General features: G+C 31.4%; 1 protein-coding gene across 1 annotated transcript; it reads left to right on the top strand.

Moving 5' to 3' along the window:
- Nucleotides 1–2,005: 2,005 nt before the first annotated feature.
- On the top strand, nucleotides 2,006–3,121 carry LOC134722851 (beta-1,3-galactosyltransferase 1-like). The gene has a single exon (XM_063586482.1). The coding sequence runs from the start codon at nucleotides 2,078–2,080 to the stop codon at nucleotides 3,119–3,121; it is 1,044 nt and encodes a 347-aa protein (XP_063442552.1). The 5' UTR covers nucleotides 2,006–2,077.
- Nucleotides 3,122–11,681: the final 8,560 nt, after the last annotated feature.

Below are 11,681 nucleotides of genomic sequence, written 5' to 3'. Positions count from 1 at the left end.
TTTTTATAGACATTTTGATGAATAGAACCTTAATCCTCAATTAGATAATGTCTTTGATCAAAAGGGTAAACATCTTACTGTCTTAACCTTGTTTTATTTACTTACAGATTTGAAACGTCTTATTAATCGACGTATAAGATAACCTTTCATTAAATGTTCTTAATCGGGATATAAAAAGGGTTATACTATAAGAGGTAACAAATCTGACCACTCATACACATCGGGGGAGAAAAACTTTGTTTGATAACAAATAAAACCAGGATTTTATATTTTGATTATTTCGCAAATAGTTTCTTTATGATGATAAGTATTTGGAAAACCTTTATATTGCGTATATATAAAAAGAAAATGTGTGCTTTCGAATACATTTTACAAATATCGTGCGAGAGAAAGTTCATAAATATAGATCGACAATTTTTAAACGGTGAGTAATCGAGCTTATCAGCTAAATCATAAAAGCAAAAGGTGTATGTGTACTACATGTATATTGTCAGAAAAAAATACATTTTTTCTGGTTATACAATTGTTGTTTTTGTTCAATATTAGCATTATAGATCATCTTTAACCAAAACGAAATTACTTGTCGTCTTGAATAACGTATCATTACCTTTCACCATTATCATTGAATACAGTTTCTGTTATGAACTAAATGTCTTTTAGTTGATAGCTATCGATATGCACCAAACAGCCGAAGAGATATATATATATATAAAGCATGTAAAAATATTCATCGACCTTTAGATCTACAAGGTTGGGCTAGGCTTAGAGGTTGGTAAATCCGTTTATTATAAGTTCCCCATTACACTGTAACATGTACATTGTGAAACATATCATACTTTTCTTTTAAATCCAATGTACGACTCGGAGTAAGAATACTTATAGCATGTATAGGGTGAGTTTTCCTTTATTACAGACTTTTAAAATACCTATAACTTGTCCTTTAGATCAACTGAATGCGGCAGGGTTTTATTATAATTTTGATTTGTTAGAGGTTCTTGATGATAATATAATATATATTTGTTTCCATGATAATAACATGCCGGACATGTTGACCATCGTAGATAGAGAGGAAACTATCATAATATAATGCTTCAGGAAACTGACAAACATGGACACACAACATTTTATAGAATCATACCATCCTTCAATTTATAAAATTTATTTCGCCTGAGAAAATTACTAATTACTAATAAAATGGTTTACTTTGAAATTCTTGCAATTTTCTTTTTGTGTAACTCAACATCCTGTAGGTATTACGTAATCACATTATGTGTATTGATGTTACATGTAATATACCTCACTATAAATAGTTAGTCGCATCTCACCATATTTTATAAGTCATAAATGTTGTCTGAAGTAATCTAACCATAAATCTGAAGTATTGTAACATATGTAACCCCTATATCAGGTTATCAGGGTTTTTTTAACGATTTGGCTTGAACATGTTAAACATCTTGTTCCCGTTTCTTCATTTTTGTAGAGAAAGTTGATACATTCTTGAGGATTTAAAAATATTAGGTAATATCATCAAAGCTAGAAAATGTCTATTTAGTAAGTATACAATTGTTATATAAAACCGACAAAAGTTTTAGATTTTGTTTATTAAACTGTTCCAAACAAACAATTGCATTACAGTTGTATTACATCAATAGTTACTTTTAGCCATGGCGTTGTTAGTTTGTTTTAGATTTATGAGTTTACCTGTCCTTTTGGTATCTTCCGTCCCTCTTTCACAAAGGTGGGGTTAATACCAATATAATTGGCCTTTAATGTACCGAAAAGATTGTTAAAAAAACTTTGGAAGACATTTTTCTTGTAGATATATGTTTACATGTAGTTTGAAACAGATAATTCAGAAAGGGTTTACGATAACTCCATTGGACAAGAAGGATGAGCTCATTCGATATACAAAACAGGATCTATGTAATTCCGTGATACATGTTTGTTAAATTGAAAACTTTTATTGAAATATCAAAATAAATAACTTGTCTTGTTTTTTCAGATCTATATATATAAATAAAGCTTATTCACTGAGTTGTCAAAACGGCTTATTACTGAAGTGCATAATCGAACTGGGATGTTAAAAGACATAAAGCATAAGACATTAATGCTTGGTATTAATATGGTGTGTGTAACTGGTTTTCTACTGACATTGATGAATACACAAGCAAACCAGAGATGCAGTGAATTTATAAAAGACAGAACACAATTGACATTGACAAAACGAACCATCAACATATCCAATGCCAAACGACCGGCTTATACACGTAAAATCTTTATGAAAACGTCATACCCGATAGTAATATCACAACCGTACAAGATAAACAATGAAGACATTTGTCGACGTGTTACAAAGATAACATGTATTGTGATGGTTCATACATCTCTCAACCATTTTGAAAGAAGGCGCAATATGCGGGAAACATTTAACTTATCTTATTACAGTCCAAATATTATCCGTGTTGTTTTCTTAATGGGACTGACAAATAATTCAACACTGCAGACTATGATTGAATACGAAAGCTTAGTAAATAAAGATATTGTTCAGGGATATTTTATGGACACCTACCATAATTTGACAAATAAAGGAGTCATGGGTCTGAAATGGATTACAGATCATTGCAGAAACGCCGAGTTTGTAGCAAAAATGGACGATGACGTTTTTATGAATTTTCATAGAATATTTGAAAGTTTAAAATTTATCAAAGAAAGGCGAAAGTACTTGGTTTGTAATAGAATCAACGCAAATTCAAATTTCATACAACGTGGAATAAACGATAAGTGGTATGTACACAGAGATGATTTCAAAGGATTTAAATTTTATCCATACACGTCATGTAGTGGATTGGCCGTGTTCATTTCAATCGACTTAGTTCCCTTGTTATACAAAGCGGCATTAATATCGCCATTTTTCTGGGTGGATGACTATTATCTGTTTAGTATGTTACCTGCAAAGATTCACGGAGTTATTCACTATGGAATAAATGAACATGTTTCCCTCAATCATCGAAGAACATTTAACTGTTTCTCGAAGTATAAAGATAAATGTGAGCTATTTGCGGGTATTACAGATCCAGATAAAAATCGTGAAATTAAAATTTTGAATGAGATTGGAAAGTAGTTATTTAAAACAAACAATTTTATTATAAATTATAAATGTTAATATGGCTTTAGTTTATGACATATGGTCTGTATCTGCCAATTGGCACGCATGCTGCAATGTTGTTGTTGTACTATGTCTAATGGACTTATCAACATTTGGTTTCCCTGATTATATTTTCAAGTTTTGCATACTGTGAAGAAGTAATGTATTATTATATTGTTGAAATCGAAGTCAATAAATGATTTGAGAACTGTGTGATTATTAAAAACATGTCAGGAAATGAAAATTCCTTTCTTTATGATTGATAAAAAACGTCAGTACTAATGACAAAGAAAGGCATTGTCGTTCTTTTACTAAGTTTATATACTAAGGTAAATAGTGTGAAATATTATCGTTTTTCAGTCCAAACAAAGAGTGAGCACGTATTATTACATAAACAAAATGTATGCAATGTCAAAATTTATTTCCTTACACATCAAGGCCTAATTTCTGCAATACAAACTTCAAATAAAACCGTAGCGTTTATCCCTCAGTTATTAAAAAAATGCATTAAATGCCCGAGAGGTTCAAAATATACGTACAATATTTTAAAGAGTAAAAAGCTAACCCTTTAACAGAAATTCAAACAAAAATGGCCCTTGCTACTCAGTTCAAACTATCATTCAAATCACAACTATGTATTGCCCTTATATATAATTACTACAGGGGTTTCAATACAAATTAATTCTTCTAATTTTAGGCACGAACGAACTTCTCAATGCTCTAACACTTCGTACTTGTTTTGATATCGGCGTCACTGCTGAGAATTTTGACGACTAAACGCGCGTCTGGCGTACTAACTTATAATCCTGGTACCTTTGATAACTATTCTCTTCAGATTAAAGTGACTGATAGAAACAAGTATAGGTTTGGGTGTGGAGGAGCCGAAACAATCGAACATACATGTTGGACTTCTACGTATATATCAAAATTATTGGAAGAACTTGACTCTTGAATACAATGTATCTGAAAAAAAGATATATACATTGTTTTGGATCGAAAATAACAGATAAAAACCATGAGAGTCTCAAAGATGCACATACTACAAATGCATCCCTTTTATTGTTAGTCTCGACAGTTTGATTACATTTATAGTGGAAAAAGATGTTGTCGTATCACATGAGGAAAAGTGAACATGCCATTTTAAACACAACACAAGTTTTTTCAACCAGAAAAGGCAGAGACAAAAACACAAAGGCAACTTTCATCCTATCTGAGTAGAGGTTATAGACGTTATAATAAATGTCTTAATTGATTCATAGTAATTGAATAATCACACTCAACACAAGATAGAATGTAAAACTTTTTTAATGTATTGTATTTATCCAGGAGTTCAAGATTTTTACTGTTGCATGACTATCTTCAGGATCTGGCATACCCACTACCAAACCACATTCTTTTCTCTGCTTTCCAAAACAGTCTGCTGTGTAATTGTAATTATATGAAACATTCTGATTGATGCCGTAGTGAACTAAAGCTGGAATCTTTGAGGGAATAATCCCGAACAGATAAATATCCTCTATCCAAAAAAATGGTGACATTGATGCAGTGGTATATAAAATCGGAATCAGATCACGAGATATGAATACTGCCGGACCTAAACAAGAAGTATAAGGATAACGCAACATCCTTTTAAACACATCATTTTGCACATTCCATTTTTCATTCGCATCACGTTGTATTGGATATAAGTTTGGATTTACTTTATCGCACATTAAAAATCTCCTTTTTGATTTAATGAACGAAAAGTGTTTAAAAATTTTTAAGAAGTTTACAATCACATCGTCGTCTATTTTGGCAGCAAATTTAGCATTTCGACAATTTTCGGAAATCCATTTGAATCCCAAAACTCCTTTATAAGTCAAATTATGATAGGAATCTATAAATTTACCCTGTATAATGTCTTGGAAAACTCGATTTTCCTGTTCAATGGTGTGCTGTAGTGAAGAATTGTCGACTTCTCCAAGACGAAATATCGCTCTGATAGTTTCTTGCTTGTAAAATGTCGAGTTCAAAAAAGTTTTCCTCAATAATTTTCTCCTTTCAAAATGATCGGGAGACGAGTACACCATTACAATACACGAAAGTTTTTTACAAATGTCCTTATTATTTATTTTATATGATTGTGTCAAAACTGTCGGATATTTTGATTGTATAATAATATGCCGTTGATATTGCAGCTTTCGTATCTTAACCGTTCTCTGCATCGTTAAGTTTGTGCAATTATCAGTACAAAAATTCGTATGTGAAGAGGTTTTAACCATACTGTAGAGTACGAACCTAGGGTACATGTATTTTATTATGACGTGTTATGGACATGCAAGTCTAGTATGTAGACTTGTAAGATATTTTGATGTATGTTTTAAAATTGGTATTAATAAAGCATATGATACTGTTTAATATTCTGTATTTTTATGAAAGTTATAAGATAAGAAACAGTAACTGTGTGAAATGACTTGTATTATACTACTTGTAATGCTTGTAGTCTGGAACATATGATAATTGAGGCAAATAAGTTTTAATAAACATTTAATAAAGTAAAGTTAGAACAATTACAATGTTATGATTTTTCTAGAAATATTGAATTACTGTCATTTGTATAATTGATAAACAAGTTGAAGTTCATGTTATAATTTACCAGTTCATAATAATAATCCACTGAATAATCCAACTGCATGTCTTGAAATTTTGTGAAGATCCAATTGTAGAAACTGTAGTAAATCGTAGTAAATTCCACGCACCTGTGCTTAAATTTTATGAATGAAATGTAATGACATGCGCAGTAGAACCCATGTGTCACTTGGGACGATTGTTCAATAAAAACACTATTTTTACGTGTTGGCAACTGTTTTCACATACTCCTTGTAATTCCTTTTAGTATTTGTAGTCAACGTCTTCAATGTTTTGTTGATGTTAATGTTCATTGTCCTTGATATTTCACATTTTGATCCGCCGGTGACACTCAAACTTTTCGAAGTGTTGTTTACGTATTGTGACTTCCGGTGGCGCTGTATATATTGTTGTATTTTAGTTACCATAGAAATTTGTATAGTACCATGCATAAAATGTTTATTATATAAAGCTTACTTAAATTGTATATTATGGCGATTTTTGTAATTTATTATAGAATTTAAATATTTAGTTGGACGGCAAAGCACGCGATCCAACAATCCAACCATTTTCCAACTTTCCAACAATCCAACATTGACGTAATTTCGACGCTTGGACGTCAGTTCTGCTCAAACTTTTGGTTCTTACAGTTGGTATTTTTATTTGCTCGTTATTTATTTTAGTCAAAATGGTTAATTTTTCTTAGAAACTTTATTTTTTTAAAAGGTAAATTTGTAAAGGAAAATAGTAAAGTTAGCGTTTTCACAGTTAAAAAGGAATATTTCATTTTAGCGGACTCTTTAAAGCTTTATTTCTAGTTTATCTTTTAAAGTTAGGATTATTGAAATTGTTCATTGAAGTTCATGTTTATTGTTAACGTTTGTTTTTTTGTAATAAATAGAATTAAATAGGAAAGTAGGCAGTTAAGGGATAATTTCCTAAAGGTCTGGAAATTATAATAAAGTTAAGGGATAATTTCCTAAAGGTCTGGAAATTATAATAAACAAAACAGTTTATGAATGGTGTAAACTGTATTTCATTATTAGTTATTCAGGAAAGGCTCTGAAATATAACTAATAATAATAAACATTTTTTTATGTAACTGGTGAGGTCTCAGTTACAACTTTTACAAAAATAGTTAGAAAGAGGTCTTCTGACTAAATTCACTAGAAGTTAGGATTTTCTCTTAGGTATTTTATTTTCTTAGTAAGATAGCAGAACTCAGCCTTTTTATGTATTTTTCTGAATCTTATCTCTTGAGTGTAGAGATAAGTTAATAAATATCTCTTGAGTGTAGAGATAAATAAGAAAATATCTCTTGAGTGTAGAGATAAATTACTAGATGTATTATACTGAATAGAATCTTGTCATATCTTGAATATAACTGAAAATATATGATTCTTGAAATGAATAAAATATAGAAAACTTGTATATGTGACTTTTAGCAAATGCCTATACTGACCAGCTCATATCTTGTCATACTGACTTTGTGATATACAAACTACTCATAATATTTGAGTAAAAACTCTTGGGTCGAAGCATTTCAAGCCCCTGCCCGCTACATAATTTTGGCATCCTCGGTGGGATTCATTAAACTTTATTGAATCCTGTGATACGAACCTTTTGAAGTATAATAGAGTAACAGTGCAATGGGTAAACCAAGGTCTGTTCGTTCAAGAAAGACCGACACCTATAATAAAGGACATAGTAGCCAAGGTGAATCAGAAACAGAAGACAGTGAAATCCATACTGTCTATACCACTGATGACGAACCATGTCATTCTGGAAGTGATCAAGTTTATGAAGTTTCTCATGACTTGTCTAACATAGAGACGGAGGAAGAAGAAGAAACAGTAATTTTCAGACCCAGATCCAAATTAAGCAAGAGGCCAAGTCCTAGAAAAACTGGCTCTCCAAAAATGTCCTCCAGAAATAGAAAGCAAAATGATATAGAAAATAAGTCAGAACCTCAAAATCAAGGTGATTCTGGGGTAAATGATATTATTAAAGTAGCTATACAAGATATGACTGGTCAAGTAGTAACAGCCATTCAAAATGCTTTTACTGGCATTACAAAACAATATAGGCATAGTAATGCTTCAAGTAAGCAACCAAAACATGCTAAAAGTATAACAATTGCTAATAATAGTAATTCATTTTCTAAAGTTAGAAAAAGTAATCCAAGTTTTATATCTAATAGTAATTTAGATTTTACATCAGCATCTGAGTGTGATGAATCTGATGATGAAATATTTAGTGACGCATGTTCTGATATTGATACTAATAGTATTGACACAGATGTTATAACCCAAAAAAAATGGTCAAAGTCAAAAATTGGGTTTTCCAATGCCAAACTCCCTTCTTTCACAGGAAAAGAAAAATGGGAGGTATGGATTAATAGGTTTGAGGCAGTAGCAAACCTACAAAATTGGGATAACAGAAATAAATTGGGTGAATTGTTAACCAGACTTCAAGGGGAAGCTGGGGATTTTGTGTTTGACCAATTAAATAGTAAAACACTAAATAATTACTCAAAATTAGTTACAGAACTTAAGAATAGATTTGGGGTCTTTGAAAATAAAAGAGCATACAAGATACAATTTAATAGGCGTACTCAGAAATCTAATGAAGACACTGCAGACTATGCTGCAGAACTAAAACACTTATACGACAAGGCCTATTCTAACCGACATGCAAAAATCAGACAGGAAGACTTGCTCCAAAGATTTTTAATGGGACTGTCTGATACTGAAGCTAGAATTTATCTTGAACTTCATAAAGACCCAAAAACTATAGAGGAAGCAGTTCAAGAGGTCATTACATATAAGGAGACTACTTCTGAAACACATGAAAGCAATTCAGGAAGAAATACCAAAGTAAGGCAACTAAAGAAAGAAAACACCAATTTCAACAAGCAAGATTCCACAAGTTCAGAAAAAGATGTAATTTCAGTAACCAAGGATGAATTACAAAAGATGTTTGATCAAATGTACCTAGACAAGAAAAGTAATGATGAGATACAGACATCAGTAAAAGTACACAATTATGATGAAAGACAGTTGGACAGACAGCCCTTTAATGTCCATGCCCCACCCTATGTTCCTAATGGGAATTGTAGGAATAGCAATTTGGAGAGAACCAATAACCCAGAAAACATCCCGAAATGTTACTATTGTGGTCAACCTGGTCATTATGCCAGAAAATGTTATAATAATCCCAATAGAGTAACCGATTATAGGAATAACAAGACCACACCTCCAAGACAGACGAATAAACCTTACACTCCCCAAAACCATAATAGTAGCCCGTCAGATGTATATACATTAAACTAGAAAGGGTTAACCCAGCTGACCAGAAGTTAGCCCTTAAGTTTAATGAAAACGGTCATAAATTGGACAATATTGGTGTACAAGAGCCAACAAGCAGTATAACTTTTAGTAATAGTAAAGAGGAAACTAGTAGCAATAGTAATAGTAAAGAGGAAACTAGTAGCAATAGTAATAGTAAAGAGGAAACTAGTAGTAATAGTAAAAGTAAAGAGAAAACTAGTAGTAATAGTAATAGTAAAGAGGAAACTAGTAGCAATAGTAATAGTAAAGAGGAAACTAGTAGTAATAGTAATATATCTTCTGTCACATTAGAAGATACAAATTTAGTTTGTCCTAATCCAGTTTTAGGAAGTGAACAGTCAGTTGCAAGTAATGTTATTGCAAGACAAGTACTCCGAAGTGATGGAGTCTATGTCGAAGGACATATCCAAGGGTCTGAGGTAAATTTTACTGTAGATACAGGGGCAGTCCGGACAGTATTATCCGTGTATGCCTTTAATAAAATTCCTCATGTTAATAGACCAATCTTGGAAAAGTCTAATATGTTAGCTTGTGCTGATGGTAAACCCCTAAAGGAGCTAGGGAAAGCTAATTTTGAAATTAAATTAGGAAATTTATGTTTTAATACAGAAATGATAGTTGCAAATATAGAAGATGAAGCTTTGTTAGGACTAGACATTTTGATGAAATCTCAGTGGGGTCCTGCTGACATAAAGTTAACAGATGGAATTATACTGCTTGGTGGTAATGCTGTCCATTGTACACAAATTGGTCAAAGAAATGAATTTATACGAAAAATTTATGGGGAAGCTTACTATGAAATCCCTCAAGGTATGAAAATTTTGTTGATGTTTTCATTGACCGACTTGATGATGATCCTCTTGAAACAGTCCAAGATTGCATTTTACAACCCACTGAGAAATTTTCAGAAAGATCTCCATTAGCAATGGCACCATGTTTAGTTAATAGTAATAGTAGCCTAGCTAACATAAGTCAAGATGTTACTTGTAATACTTGTACCTGTAGTATTATGAACCCATACATGTATGATCAAGATACAGTAATTGGTTCAACAGAAGTTGTTGAACATGAACCAAAGATGCTATTCAAATGTGAAGCCACACATGAAGTAAATAACCAAATTGCAATGAGAAGACTGCAATTTCATGACTCACACTTAGAGTCTGGAAAGGGGGTATCCAAAGAAGAAATAGGAAGACATTTGACTACTAAAGAAAAAGATCTGACACCAGAACCACCCCCTACAATACATTTTGTACATACAGCAACATAGCTCCAGTTGCACTAAAGAAACAGAAGAAGTCCCAGCTGGTAGCTACATGAAGAGACAATTAATTTTAGATTGAATAAGATGTACATGTATTTTTAATTTTTTAATAGAAATGTTATGGTATTGTTTTTTTGAATTGTAAATATCAAAAGTACATGTAATGTATGGTTAAGATAAAAGTTATTAGAAATAATTTAGACTGAAAATTTATTTTGGAAAGTGGAAAGATTAAATTTAAAGTAATTTATTTATGAAATAGTCAAAAGCTTTTAAGTGTTAAAAGTAAAATTTTGAGTATATTTTTGAACTTATATTTAAATATTTTGGTACTGTTTGCATGGTAACTAAAATTTTCCTTCAGAAAACCTCTGGTTCTAAGCAATGTTCCAGTTTGTTCATAACGTTCAGTTAATTTCCACATTTTGTACATATGTATGTGTATCTGGTATCTACTGCCCTCATGCTGATGGTCATAATGGTGAAACTTCTGCAGGTGTATCTGTAAAATATATATAAAGAATATAATTTTGTATAGTTTTTACATATATGGTATTTTATTATGATGTATTTGTGTTGATGAGAAAACTAATGTCATGCAGTTTTGGAATAGTGTTAAGCAGAAGAAAATATTTCAAACTTTAATTGTAAACTTTTGCATAAGTTAAAACTATTTGCGGGGACGCAAATAATGGAAAGGGGGTAAAATGTAGAGTACGAACCTAGGGTACATGTATTTTATTATGACGTGTTATGGACATGCAAGTCTAGTATGTAGACTTGTAAGATATTTTGATGTATGTTTTAAAATTGGTATTAATAAAGCATATGATACTGTTTAATATTCTGTATTTTTATGAAAGTTATAAGATAAGAAACAGTAACTGTGTGAAATGACTTGTATTATACTACTTGTAATGCTTGTAGTCTGGAACATATGATAATTGAGGCAAATAAGTTTTAATAAACATTTAATAAAGTAAAGTTAGAACAATTACAATGTTATGATTTTTCTAGAAATATTGAATTACTGTCATTTGTATAATTGATAAACAAGTTGAAGTTCATGTTATAATTTACCAGTTCATAATAATAATCCACTGAATAATCCAACTGCATGTCTTGAAATTTTGTGAAGATCCAATTGTAGAAACTGTAGTAAATCGTAGTAAATTCCACGCACCTGTGCTTAAATTTTATGAATGAAATGTAATGACATGCGCAGTAGAACCCATGTGTCACTTGGGACGATTGTTCAATAAAAACACTATTTTTACGTGTTGGCAACTGTTTTCACATACTCCTTGTAATT

Source organism: Mytilus trossulus, chromosome 6, assembly GCF_036588685.1.
Source record: "Mytilus trossulus isolate FHL-02 chromosome 6, PNRI_Mtr1.1.1.hap1, whole genome shotgun sequence".
In the NCBI taxonomy this organism is placed as follows: Eukaryota; Metazoa; Mollusca; class Bivalvia; order Mytilida; family Mytilidae; genus Mytilus; species Mytilus trossulus.
This window is presented reverse-complemented; position numbering and strand designations above follow the sequence as displayed.

What these genes read in the sequence shown, in the direction of transcription:
- LOC134722851 (XM_063586482.1), top strand. Translation starts at nt 2,078, where the DNA reads ATGTTAAAAGACATAAAGCATAAGACATTAATGCTTGGTATTAATATG.